Raw genomic sequence first — 14,103 nt, forward strand, 5'->3', positions numbered from 1 at the left:
CTGGCCTCTGCTGACAATGTGTTTATACATGTTAGTTGCCCATTCAAACACTATCCAGGCTCAACCCTGCCTAGCGTTAGAGATCTGACAAGGTGTATTCTATAAGGTGCATATGACAAAGGTGATCATAGGCAGCGCCCTGACCAGCGACTCTACGCTCGAGCATCGCCACACGCCTCGGGCATCGTGGCATTATCTCTGAAATATAGTGCTGGACAAATATACATTATATGTGCGTGTTATTGAAATAATTACGGCAGATCAAATTGCCGCAAGGCAATGTTGTTAGCTGTATTCATGTAGGCTGTAATCGAGTGATGTGATTAAAATATTCGAGGAGTACTAGAAAGCTGAAATTTGGCACAATTAAAGTTCTGAACATGCGCATAATCAGCAAAAATGGGTAGACCAACCATTTTCGATTCTGCCCTCAACATGTGGAACTGAGAGATGTATTAGCCAAGCCTGTTGAAATATTTTATGTTCTTATCGTAACATGGCATCAGGTTACGAAGTGCAATAACCACGTAGTTTTTGGCCTCCCATATTTGTGGAACAAGCATTTCGATCTTGTTTTTTTGTCATCTCAACCCGCAACCGCTGTCTGCAAGATGATACGTGTGAATGTGCCTTTAGTTTTGTCAATCCAGGGCACTGCCCACACCTTGCACACCGTGCAGAATATTTTTTTCACATGAGGACGGTTGCTTGTGTTGCGATCGAAACGTCGTGATTTTTTATTATTATTTTTCTATCTACGCAACTTTACCGAAAGACCCACAGAATAGATTTGACCATACTTCACCACGATGGTCAGTGCGGGTTTGTGAAGGTGGTGGTTGTGCTGAACGACAAATAAAACTGAATTACGACGTTTTCCTTTACTTATTTTCCGGTACTTTATTTATTGTTTGGTATTTGAAGAGTGTGTGTGTGGTTTCTGAAGCCAGGAAGGAAGCGACTAAGCAACGCCACCAGACGACCGAGCATGGAATCTGAAGAGTCAACACTCAGGGTCGCCAAACATAGGTTTGGAAGCTGTGGGACCGCTTGACATCCGACGGAAGGGATCAATTAGGAATTCACCCTCCTGCAATAACCATCAAGGACAACGGTGGTAGTCAGCGGACCGTGTGATCACACAGGGAGCTCAGTTTGACACACGGGGATGGGCTACGTGGTATTCCAGCAGAGACACTCGCCTTTTGCGTCTGGCTCACCACTCGCAACGCTTTCGGGTGCCTCGCTTTGCCATTTGCGGGCTCCGTGCCAATGTCACGTCACCCTTTACATAACGCGCGCGTGACTTGAGCTTACACAACCGAGTTACGATCACAATTCGCCTGCCCTGGGAAGCCGCGCTCGTAGCTTGCCACAGAAGGTACAATTAAGACCGTCTGGCTCCGCCGTGGAAGAGTTCAAAGTGTCGGCGGGGGGTCTTTGGGCCTCCCTCGAGTGGAAGTGGGTGGGTGAGTGGGAGTGGGTGGGTGGGAGGGTGGGAGTGGGTGGGTGGGTGAGTGGGAGTGGGTGGGTGTGGGTGGGTGAGTGGGTGGGTGAGTGTGGGTGGGGGTGGGTGGGTGAGTGGGAGTGGGTGAGTGGGAGTGGGTGGGTGGGTGAGTGTGGGTGGGGGTGGGTGAGTGGGGGTGAGTGGGAGTGGGTGGGAGTGGGTGGGTGGGTGAGTGGGAGTGGGTGGGTGAGTGTGGGTGGGGGTGGGGGTGGGTGGGTGAGTGGGAGTGGGTGAGTGGGAGTGGGTGGGTGGGTGAGTGTGGGTGGGGGTGGGTGAGTGGGGGTGAGTGGGAGTGGGTGGGTGTGGGTGGGTGAGTGGGAGGGTGTGGGTGGGTGAGTGTGGGTGGGTGGGAGTGGGTGAGTGGGAGTGGGTGGGTGAGTGGGAGGGAGGGTGGGTGAGTGTGGGTGGGTGAGTGGGAGTGGGTGTGGCTGGGTGAGTGGGAGTGGGTGTGGCTGGGTGAGTGGGAGTGGGTGGGGGAGTGAGTGGGTCAGTGGGAGTGGATGGGCCCCTTTTCGGCCAATAGTGGAGCGTGAAAGCACATTGCTTGCGGGCCGCGCCTTTGCCATTCAACTATCTCGAGGTGCATTGTGCAAGTCCGCTTTGTTCATCCACCCGAGTTGGATACCTGGCCACGGCTAACACGGGTGGCCTTAGGAGGGGTGGTGGGGGGGCTTGTTTCGTTAAACCGGACTGACCGGCGCGGTGAAGTATGGTCAACGATTCCCCACGACCGACCGACAGCGTGGAGAGGCCTTCGTTTAGTACTGTACTATGCAGTATGGTTCACTGAACCACGACAAATCGAACCTGGACAGGTTAAATATTTCTACTCGGTGGACTAAGCAAGGCCGAATGTTTCAGTACGGTATTGTGTTGATTGAAAAAAAAAAACTCCCACGACCGACAGCATGGGGAGGCTTTCATCCAGCAGTGGATTATTTAAGGCTGAATGTATTTACACGACAAATCTAATGTTCATTGCGGTTGTAAACTTACCCGAAACAGCCTTGCGGTTCAGTGCCATGCCATATGAGTTCAAATTATGTTCACGGTTACAAGCGTGGAGCGTGTGGGCACGGAGGAGATGAGTGCGAAAATGTTACCGTATTATCCGGATTATAGGACGCACACTCCCCACTGTTCTATGCTGCACTTGCAATCTGGAGAGTACGGTAAGCGTCTATGCCACTTGAATGCAACAAATTCGAGTTTCTGCGTGGATTCTGTATTACTCTAATTGATCGTAAGATGGTAAATGGAGTGTTTATGACGGTAATCCATTGATAGATGCCTCACTGATTTGTTTAAATAATGATCTGAACACGCTATTGAATATTGTGAAAGTGATGGCTCAGTATCTTGCAGAGAAGTTGTTGAAATATTTATAAAGTGCATTGACACTTCATAATGGTCGCAGATGTGTAGAGGCATTGCATTTTTCCCCCTATAAATGCATCCCTATTATGTATATATAAACGGGCAGCCTTTATTCTTGTTTTTGGGCTGCTAAACGAATTTACTGACATCAAATTACAAGTGCACTGTGGGGAAGATTGCCACTTACGCATCGGTCTTGACAGCTAGTCACACGCACAGGACTTACTGTCAGCATCGTCATCTTCAGCCTTGTAGAACACCAGGCTTTGGAAATCCCTCTGAGCGTTACGCATGAATGTAGAGTTGTTGGCCAGCATAATTTTTCGGGGTGAGTAAAATTCCAGCGTTCTCTGCAATTCCTTCTGGTTTATCCATGTTGGTTATACAGTCGCCAAAGCGGTGCTGGGATGTTGCCCATGGTGTAATGGTTACCACAATGGACTTGCAATGCAGAGGCCACCTGTTAAATCTCCACCCAGCAGTATCGATTAGTACACAGTCGACCGGCAGGTCACATGTCGTGGGGTAAAGTGTGGGTACTTCCACTTCTTTCAAAATATATGGCCAGCATGGAAGAGGAGGCCAGATATTATCTAGTGGAGGCCCTTCTGCCAGCAGTGGCATAAAGAAGCCATTGCAGGGATGTACTTTTACCTTTCACCCTTACCTACTGGTTTGCGAATGAACACATGACGAGTAGAGAGATGGCTGTTGCTCTAACACATTTTCAGAGATTAACTTGGTTTCGTTGCAGAAGACATCACAAGAACATTGCACTAAAATCACAAGGTATAAATATCGATGGCCGTTTTCGTCAGCCTGTGTATCATGAATCCTGCATGAGGTCACGGGCAATTGTGACTTACTGCTTGTCGTGATGTACATTCTGCAGCCGAGGAGCTGACTGACCCTGCAGGTGGAATTGAACATTGCGGGAGCTGATGGCTGTGGCATTGGTACAAGGCGCGAGCCGTGGCCTTGGTCTGGCTTTCTGCCGCCATCTCCTCGCACGGCCTGGCTTCGGCTCCCAGGGAGAAAAATCTCCAGTTGTCACTGTGATCGCCACCTGCCGAGACCCTGATGGTGCTCGTGAACTGCAGGCGCTTCAGCACCCATCTAGCTCATCTCACAGCCGTCTGCAGATGCTCAGGATGGACGTGACTCAAGAGGATGAGATCCGACGGGCGGCAGAGATGGTTACCCAGCAGCACGGCCGCGTGGATTTGCTCATTAACGTGGCTGCAATGCTTCACCCAGGCGGCAGGGGAGAAACGAGCCTGCGGGATGTGACAGCTGAGGTTGGCATGGCAGGCGCAGCATGTGGTGCTTAACTGTGCTCTGACGAGGGTTGCGCTGTAGGTGAGAGAATAGTATTTCAACGTGGGGGTTTTACGTTGAAAATAGAAGGCTGGACAAGCTGCTTTAAAAGACATTGCTGATTTTGAGAGGTCATGCAGAGCAGACATTAAGTGATGTACATGTGGGCAATGTGATGAATGTGACATTTCACGCCAAGTAAAACAAATGTACTTTGTAAATGAATGGAAATTCATCTTTCTTTTTGACATTAAGGGGCTGACAGCGACTCTGGCTGTGAACACATTGGGACCCCTGCTCATGGCCAAGCATTTTGCTGGGCTCCTGCAAAAAGGGGGTGGGCACTTTGGGCGGCAGATGGGCAAGGGCCACAGTGCTGTGCTTGTGAACATTTCTGCCAGAGTGGGCTCCATCGGAGACAACGGTAAGCATTGGCCTGAGACACAGAACATATGCTTCTCAATCTATCATATTTTGACATGGCATGATATTTAGCAGAGCACTTAAATTAATTAATGAACAATGCGTACATTAGTGACAGCACTTGGCAGTACATGCCCTGCACATTAACATTATGCTGGGTTTTTTTTTTTGCGAAAGTGTGCATAATACCCAAATCTTAAAAAAAGTATTCATCCTCTGGAGACAACATTTTCAGCGCTGTTAATTCGGATCTGATCCAAATTTTCTCCGTGACTAAATAACTACTGCTGTTCACAATAATAAAAAAAAATTGGGAAAGCTCCTCAATGAGAAGGAAAAAAATATGGATATAAAAAAGCAGGATCAGCTGTTATAACGAAATTCGTGGATATGTATACCAAGCAGTTAAACACAAAATAAAATACCTGAATTATGGAATGACGGCTTAATAATTCATAAATTCAAACAGGGACAAAACATTTGGATTATTATAGACCCATTAACTTATCACAAAAGTGTATGAAGATGTTAGGAAATCCATGATTGCCAACCAACCACATGAGAAAGCTGTATTTAAAAAAAAAATCATTTCATTTACATATACATCACAGATTAATATTGAAATAAATTAGCAAAACAGAAGTCAAGTAGGATAAGTTGGCTAAACAAAATTGTTGGAGGTACAATACTTTAAAAAATATAACTGAATAGTGGAATTATTTAAGGCAGGTCAGGGTAAACATTAAATAAGACGACTTAGAGCAGATTGGAATACTTTTTAAAACTAAATTTGAAAATATCCAAATACCAAAGAATACAGTTTTAATCAATGTTGTACTCTCTGCTTTTATATATCTGAAGCATGACTAGAAAATGGAACAAGAGATGCAAATGCATATTGAAAGCATCGGGAGGTGCATGCTAGCAATTAAACAAAGGCAGGAATGCATAGATTGGAGAACATGCAAATTAAAGACATTGACTGTCAAGAAAAGTAAGTGGGCTTGGATAGTATGTAACTTTGGAAGGGATACTGGCCGATGAGCGAGACTGGTGATAGAGTTCAAACCCAAAGCGGGAATGACCGAGTGGATATATTCAACACGGAGATGGAGTGAGATCAGCCCATACAGGAGCGTAATAGATTGTGGCATCGCTCGACCTGGAGAGATGGCATTGGCGAGGAAAGGCCTTATCATCAGCAGATAGATTAGGGCTCATAATGATTCATCTATATTATTAGTCGGTTGAATCTTAAAACATTTTGGAGTATGGTTAGGTAATTTATTTAATGGATCTTTCCAACCTATTCCATTCCAGTATGAGGGTGTATGGTTGTGGATATTTTTTTTACCTCACTATCAAGGCCACTACTTATTTTATATACAGTATGTGCTTCAAATCTGCCACCTATTGGCTTAAAAAGGAAATGCACCATCCGTCTGCAATGCTCATACATTTTTCGTATGTAATTACCTATGGTGAATATTTTTCGCTAAATTTAAAATTATGTATTTATCAAGGAAAATCCTTGCTGAGCCTCAATATTTTTTTCAGAGATCCAACATTTGGATCTTGAGCCAATTCATTTTGAATGATTGGAGAGAGCCTGAGCACCCAGAGAAAACATACATAGGGGATAATAATTAACAGACCACACAGAATGTTTGAATTTAGGAGTTTCCACAAATCTATGTTCCACCAACTCTCGCCTTTAAAGCGCTAAAATGTTGGGGTGCACAAGCACGCCCACTTTCAAAACATCCACACCTTAAATTTAGATTTAAAGCTTTCGTGACTGCAGGGATTCATCTTCTTGGTTCTTTCGGTAAAATCACGTAGAATGGAAATAATAAAATAAAACATCATAAAATAATTCTCACGACGTTTCGGCCACAATCTGTGCAGCACATCATTCAGACGCTGTCTCCCCGACAGACCTGGTCTTCACCTGAGGACGGCTGCATGCGTTGTGGCCGAAACGTCGTGAGAATTATTTTATCATGTTTTATTTTTATTATTTTATTACTTCCCTTCTACGTGACTTTACAGAAAGAACCAAGAAGATGAATCCACACCTTAGCCATGGGTGCCACCACAGTTGCATTCTTCTGCCGTTGACCCTTGTCATTTGTTCCGTATGCAGCATTGGGTGGCTGGTACAGCTACCGTTTGTCCAAGGCTGCACTTAACATGGCCACGCGTAACCTCGGCGTGGAACTCAGCCGCGGGAAAGGACGTGTGGTCTGCATCAGCGTCCACCCGGGCACAGTTGACACGGACCTGTCCCGGGCTTACCACCGCAACGTGCCACTGAACAAGCTGTTCACGCCTGAGAAATCTGTGCAGCACATCATGAATGTAGTGAACAAACTCGCCTTTGAGCAGACAGGCAAATTCTACGCATGGGATGGTACTGAAATTCCATGGTGACAGAGGGGAAGAAGATATTGTCAGTTATTACATTCTTTGCTAAATAAATGTGGCTATTGTGCTGGTCTGTCAGCCTGCTTAATTGCTTTTCAGCTATTCTAATGAGTATATATTATTTATAATAAAGGATTATTTCGACCTTTTGTATCAGACCACCATGAATAATCTTTCGTATGTGCTGAGTACAATTCCATTTTTATTGAGCAATCAATTTGAAATTTGACATTAAGTAATAAAGAACAGTTATACAGGATTTGGTATATTTCTGTATCAGCATGACACTGACATGGTACTTTCACAGCATTTTATGAAAAGAAAACCACATTTCAAGTGTCCATTGATTAAAGATGTGTGTTTACTAATACATACTGATGTGACTCCCAAATGCAAGTGTTTTTGCTGAAATATAAGAACTGCATATATAAAATGTTTTTTTTTACTTCGAGTGTGTATGTTTTATAGATGTTTTGTCTTGATTTTGACTCGACCCTCATTCATATTACACATCTGTCCAGTTGCAATATTGACCAAATTGACAAACATTTATTATTCTATTTGATGTAGTAGTGGAAATGTTACTATAGCTCTTTTGAGGTTTACGAACATGGGCAAAAATCTGAAGTGATAAACTTCCTCTGCTTCGAAAAATACCTCTTTATTCATGCACTAGGTTATGATTAGTCATAGATATTATGAATTAACATGCTTTTGTAAGCACTTAGATGATTTTTTTAAGAATACACAAATGTCATTGGATGGATCTGCATGACAACGTATGCAATTTGTTTCATGTGTAGTGACCTACTCAGAGACACTGGGAGTAGGAGGCACTCTATTATAGCCTTCACAAGGTACCAGGGTAACTACACTTTCAGCCAGGACAGCTAACAGACAGACTGCCTGACGAGAAGGTGAAGACGGTGAAAAAGACTCCAGTAGCCCAACGGGATTCCACTCCAAGCAACAGCCCCGAGCCTTTGCTCGGGGTCCCCTTTTATCCTCCTAGCGTGGCCTCGCTCTGCCCCGGCCACGCCCCCTTCTAGAACCTACTGGCAGGTTGCCGGGCTTCCCTCACGTGACCCCTCTATCACCTTTGCCCTACATCCCTCTTCCTGGCTTAACACGTGACCTGCTGACAGACAGGGCTGCCGCAACTGCAGATTCCCTTCTCTGCCAGCAACCAGCCCTATGCTACGTAGCGACCCATTCCATGTCACTGCACATGTAAACCATGTACGTATATAGGTTAATGTCCAATGAAGACTTGGGTAAGGCCTCTGGGTCAACTACATTAAAATTCCATTAGGTGTAATTACATGGACCATTGTCTTGTATGGAAGCATTAATTGCTGTAAAAGTTGTGAGTTTGATGAATTACACCTAAATCTAATTCACCAAAGCAGCAATTTTAACTGAATTAACTTTTTGAAGCTGGAGGGATGAAGCAAAACAATTTCATCCCATAGTATGCTAATTATTTAACTTATTATTTGCTGAGGAAATGTTTTTTTTATTTAACTACTGATGAGCCTGTATGCCAAAACCGGTCCCGAGTCTTCTTGTACTAAACCAATGCTGACGAAATCATGCACCCTCGGAAGGCTGTGGGGCTGATGAGTTGCGTATGAAATGCTTTTATTTTTTATATGGAGAGACAATCAGAATTTTTGTCTGTTTATATTGTTACTTTTTGTTTGTGTCTTATCAAAACAAGAATAAGTACTCTGCAGATGTATGTCAAACTTCTTTCGCACCATACGTAGCCAACCGTGCAAATCGGAGGTGCGGGGAAAAGGGCAACAAACTAAATACAAAAAGCAGTTATAAAGAAATGAGTTTTCCATCTAGACTTAAAAGTGCATAGCTCCAGTGGCTTCCTAATAAAGTATACATTGTAAGCAAGATGTGTCTTCCATCAGTACAGTATAATTAGCCATGATCATTCCACTGCTGGCTGAAGGCCTTCAAAGCTGTCACATCCCTCACGGTCCCGTGATGCTGCAATCCACCCAACACGTGCACACAAACCGCTCCATCTCAATCCTCTCCGGAGCGTACACTTCTTTGGCTGTCACCATCCCTTCCAGCAACGTGTCTTGCCCAAGCCTACTTACTTTTCGTTAACCTGCGAATGTTCTTTAATTTATCCATGTGTTCCCTTACCTGTAAGTGCAATCCCAAACACGCATTTCCCCATTCTTCTTTGCCTTTTGTTCCATATTGGTCACTTTACCAAACAGTATACATTGCTCAATAACACATACAAAATGTTCTGAAAAGTATTTAAATTTGTTCATTTGCATGTGCATATATAATTATTAATTTTTGTACGAAACGTTTGCTCTATCGCCCTCCACAAAAGCTCCCAGCCCATGTCAACCTGGTGCAAACCCATTTATTTTCATACGCTGGTGCAGTATAGGCTTGTCATTTTACGTTTTATTGGTTGGTGTGGTTAATAAACATGAAGGATATTGTTCGTTCTGCCAGGATGTAGTTGGTCATTTTTCAAAATGCAATTACTGTAGTAGTTTTTTTTTTCCTTCTACGTGTTAGATGACAGTGATGGTATGGGAGTGAGTGCTACAAAATTGTAATTGAACTGCGATTGTTTCCCCTGACGAAGGTTTACCAGATGCTTGCATAAAGTACAGTGCAGGATATGCAAAGTCATATGTATTAAGAACGTTCATATTAAATGTGCAGAATTATTCCTATACATTATGTTGAAGTACTAAGGAAACCACACATCCTTGTCGGTATCATGCCAGCTGCATTGGAATATTTTAAAAAGAACAATGTGTATCGATGTAAGAAAGGCTGTCCGTCACTTCTTAGATTTTTATGTATTTTTTATCACCACCCTCTAGCTCTTAGTTGCTGCTTCTCTTTACACTGCAGTTTGAACTTTTTGAACCGAATACACAAAGCTACCCCAACAATTCAGTATGGTAGGGATGTCTAGTAAATGTATGTCTTCTTGGTTCTTTCGGTAAAGTCACGTAGAAGGGAAATAAAGACAGCGTCCGACTGACGGGTGTTCTTCACCTGAGGACGGCTGCTTGCGTTGTGGCCGAAACGTCGTGAGAATTTTATTTTATGATGTAAATGTTTTATTATTTTATTATTTTCCTTCTACGTGACTTTACCGAAAGAACCAAGAAGATGAATCCCTGCAGTCACGAAAGCTTTAAATCTAAATGTATATGTGATGACTGTATAATACTCTTTATGGCATGATGCACTTTAACCTGCCACCATATCGTATCAAACACAGGTGTACATTCTTTATGGAAAAAAGTTCTATCCCAGTAGGGACAATGAAGCTATATTTTAGATCAAAGAATCAATACGTTTTGTATGCATAGCCAAGTACTGACAAGCAAGTGGATGATTACTCGTGGTTTGATGATTCGCACCACTGCGACTTTCAATCTGTCACGATGTAAGGTCCATGACTTGACTCAGTAATCAAATCGTTTTCTTTAAATATTGTGCAGCTATAGTGGAGTGGTCACGCCGACTCACGTGAACGCAATGCCACCTATACACTCCAGTCATACCCCGATGTACGTCTCCCATGTTCACGTCGTTTCTTAAATACGTCGTCACTTCATTAATACCACCACCTGATTTGCGTCGCCTCAATCCACACTCACGTCGCTGGCAGTATTGCGTCCTTTCTCGTACCCGTCGCCTCTCAAAGCCTTCTCCTCCCACCTTCCTGTAAATTGCTTTGATTTACGTCGTTTCGATATTCGTCGCACCTCTCAGGAACGCATTCCCGACGCATACCGGGGTGTGACTGTGTACACACGTATTAAACGACGTTTTGCTGGCTGGATTCATGCCTGAATTTCAGGCTCGTGCGGGACTATGACGTCACCGCGTAAATCTGCGTGATTACGTCACTCGCATCCCATAGCGTTCGCCTGCGTTCGTGCGTGGTGACGTCACGCACCCCCCCCCCCCCCCCCTTACAAAAAAGTTTTGCTTGCTGGCTGGACATACGGACGAACCAGTCACATCCAACGGACGTGCGGTCTGCGAGTAACGTGCAGATTTTAAAAAATATATCGATTCTTGCGCGATTCAACGCATACATTTGTGAGCTTAATCGATCAAGATAAATAGCCAGACATTTTTGGGACAATGTTTGATTTCTAATTAATGTGGATGTACATCCGTTCTGAGATCCTCCCTAAGACGTGCTGGTCACGCTGGTCAGTGTGGGTTGGTGAAGGTTGGGAGCATCTACGCGAGACCATAGAAGTGCACTGGTCAATGAATGTTTGCTGCACTGCCCTCTGCAGCCTATGCATAGTGGCAGAGGTGGGACAAAGTCATTGTTATGCAAGTCCAAGTCGAGTCGCAAGTCATCAAATTCATGACTCGAGTCTGACTCGAGTCCAAGTCACATGACTCGAGTCCACATCTCATAGATGGGACAAAGTCATTGTTATGCAAGTCCAAGTCGAGTCGCAAGTCATCAAATTCATGACTCGAGTCTGACTCGAGTCCAAGTCACATGACTCGAGTCCACACCTCTGCATAGTGGTCACCCACTATGCATTTTGTTTGTTGCGGTTGCACCCGACTTAAGAGCCGCAGGGCTCATAGGGCTCACAGGGCTATGCCAAATAAATGAAACTTGAAAACTTGAAAACCATCCAAGCATAATCCAGGCTCTAATCCGCTTAGCTTTGAGATCTGGCACATCCGGATGATTTGGTCATCGGAACGCCTAAATTCACACCGTGGTGCCGCACTGTAGATATGTTAATTGCCTTACCTGGTATACAGGACGGCATGTGTTCGATCCCGACCCAGACGCCTGTTGTATATTTAGAGTGTCCACGTCTCTCTCCCCGTGGCCGCGTGGACTTTTCTCCGGGTCCTCCGGGTTTCCCCCTCCACATTTAGAATCAACATCAATACTCGTTTTACAGTAATTTGGCTACTGCTATACATTTTCACGCGATGATGATGATAAGCCACTATCATGCCCGTGTAGCCCCCAGGCTATGAAACGCTCTTCCATGAGACATCGGAGCGATCTCCTCCCTACAGAGAACTCGGTCCGCTGTGGCCAGTCCCGCCTGTGGTAGTGCGCCTTGGTGTCCCTGATGTCCCAAAGGCAAAGATAGCAGGGAAACTTGGTAAAACCGCCTTGGAGACCCATCAGGAATGCCACCATTTTGAAGTCTCCGGTGACCTCCTAGCCGTACTCATCATACGTCAAGGCATCCAGCAAGGTCTTGATGCTGTTGTAATCCTCTTTGAGGTGCACCGAGTGAGTCAGGGGAAGAGACGGGTACTTGTTACCATTATGGAGCAGCACGGCTTTGAGGCTCCTGGATGAGCTGTCAATGAAGAGGCGCCACTCATTCTGGTTACAGGCGATTCCGATTGCCTCGAGCAGACTGGTCACATTTGTGGCAGAAGCAGAGCCCATCTTGATGGGTGAAGAAGCTGCAAAAAGGTTGTTGACGCTTCCTCTGATCTACGACTTGCACACTTTCATCCAACAGGTTCCACTGCTTGAGCCTAGACGTCAAAAGCTCGGCATTGGACTTGGTAAGACCAAGATCTCTGATCAAGTCGTTGATGTCTGTTTGGTTGGGATAGTATGGGTTTCTCTCCTCAGCTCCATCTATGAAATTGTCATCTGGATCTACGTCTCCCTTGCTCTCTGACTGCTGCTCTCTTCTAAAGACGGCTGCTCTCTCTCTGGAGGAGTGGGTACGGGGAGCTCATGACAGGCACTCCGAAATATGCTTTATAGGCCTCACACATCTTATCAGGTGCTTCCACAGAGTACTGTTTCACTCTTGTATTGATAAATTGGCCGCAGACATCGCAAAATGTGCCTGCCGGATGCTTGCAGCCTCTTGATACCATCTCAGAAAAATGCAGATATGTATCCACTTAGGCAGCTGGAACTAAACTGAAATGGTGGGCTTAAGGCCCCTGTATTTATACTACTATTTATATTACTGGAAAGTTATAAAATGTTCTAGAAGTTGCTCCAAGTTTACTCAGCACTGAATCTATCTGGAATGTTCTGGAAAATAGGTAAATTTCTAAATATCACTGTCCTGGTCACAAAAACAAAGTTTGTGGGGAATAATAGCCATTTTCTGTACTTTTGAGGCATAAGCAATTAGGAAATAACACTTACTACCCAGGAACAGTGTTATTATTATTTGGTAAAGTAAAAAATAGTCAAACACGTATGTTTTCGCGACCAATATCCATAATATAGATTTTTTTTTTGGGGGGGGGGTGGGGTTAGATCGCGTAAATGTGTCGTTAAACCCGCCACCACCCTCTATTTAAGGAATGCTACAGGAGGATTTCTCCACTAATCTGGCTGTCCGCCTGATGAAGCTAGTTGTAATTACTGGCGAAACGTCGTACTCAGATTGTAAATGTTGTGGATTTGCTCTCCAACACAAAACCGGTGTGCTTGTAACTAGTAACGAATTGCCAACGTTCTGTTTACGTGACGAAACATTACTAAATTGGCTGTGTCGGGTGGTGGCGGGTTTAACAACACATTTATATATTTACGCGATCTAACCCAAAAACCCTGGATATTGGTGGTGAAAGCCTACGTGTTAAACCAAAGTTTCCCTTGTGTTACGAACACCGCGGACTCCTCTACCATGGGACCACTGGTGAAACGTCGTACTCAGATTGTAAAAGTTGTGGATTTGCTCTCCGAGTAACGAATTGGCCACGTTCTGTTTAGGTGGCAAAACCTCACTAAATTGGCTGTGTCGGGTGGTGGCAGGTTTAACGACACATTTATTTTTACACGACCCCCCCCCCCCCCCAAGAAAAAAATCCCCCACACCCATATTATGAATAGTCAAATACTTAACGCTTCATCTAGCGGCGGATAGATTTAGAAGAGATTTAGAAGATTCTAGATTTGAAGCTTTCGTGACTGCAAGGATTCATACTAATAATAATAAAATAAAAATACATGAAAAAAACAAAATTAAATCACGACGTTTCGCGTTTATATCATTTATTATTAT

At 44.5% G+C, this 14,103-nt stretch overlaps 1 protein-coding gene across 4 annotated transcripts; it reads left to right on the plus strand.

Moving 5' to 3' along the window:
• The first annotated feature begins 1,340 nt into the window (after positions 1–1,340).
• LOC144931266 (C-signal-like) lies at positions 1,341–7,496 on the plus strand. Of its 4 annotated transcripts, none has more exons than XM_078855072.1 (4): positions 1,341–1,469; positions 3,777–4,182; positions 4,457–4,625; positions 6,771–7,496. In XM_078855072.1, the coding sequence occupies exons 2-4, from the start codon at positions 3,826–3,828 to the stop codon at positions 7,055–7,057; spliced, it is 813 nt and encodes a 270-aa protein (XP_078711198.1). In that variant the 5' UTR covers positions 1,341–1,469; positions 3,777–3,825; the 3' UTR covers positions 7,058–7,496. The 4 variants fall into 4 exon arrangements, with proteins under 4 accessions (XP_078711198.1, XP_078711199.1, XP_078711202.1 ...); XM_078855073.1 differs by having other exon boundaries at positions 1,341–1,465; XM_078855076.1 differs by having other exon boundaries at positions 1,348–1,381.
• Positions 7,497–14,103: the final 6,607 nt, after the last annotated feature.

The sequence above is a fragment of the Lampetra fluviatilis genome, chromosome 4 (genome assembly GCF_964198595.1).
Source record: "Lampetra fluviatilis chromosome 4, kcLamFluv1.1, whole genome shotgun sequence".
Lineage (NCBI taxonomy): Eukaryota > Metazoa > Chordata > Hyperoartia > Petromyzontiformes > Petromyzontidae > Lampetra > Lampetra fluviatilis.

Coding starts and splice junctions, on each gene's coding strand:
- LOC144931266 (XM_078855072.1), top strand. CDS start 3,826: ATGGCTGTGGCATTGGTACAAGGCGCGAGCCGTGGCCTTGGTCTGGCT. Junction 4,183..4,456: donor TGCGGGATGTGACAGCTGAG/GTTGGCATGGCA, acceptor TTTGACATTAAG/GGGCTGACAGCGACTCTGGC. Junction 4,626..6,770: donor GGGCTCCATCGGAGACAACG/GTAAGCATTGGC, acceptor TTCCGTATGCAG/CATTGGGTGGCTGGTACAGC.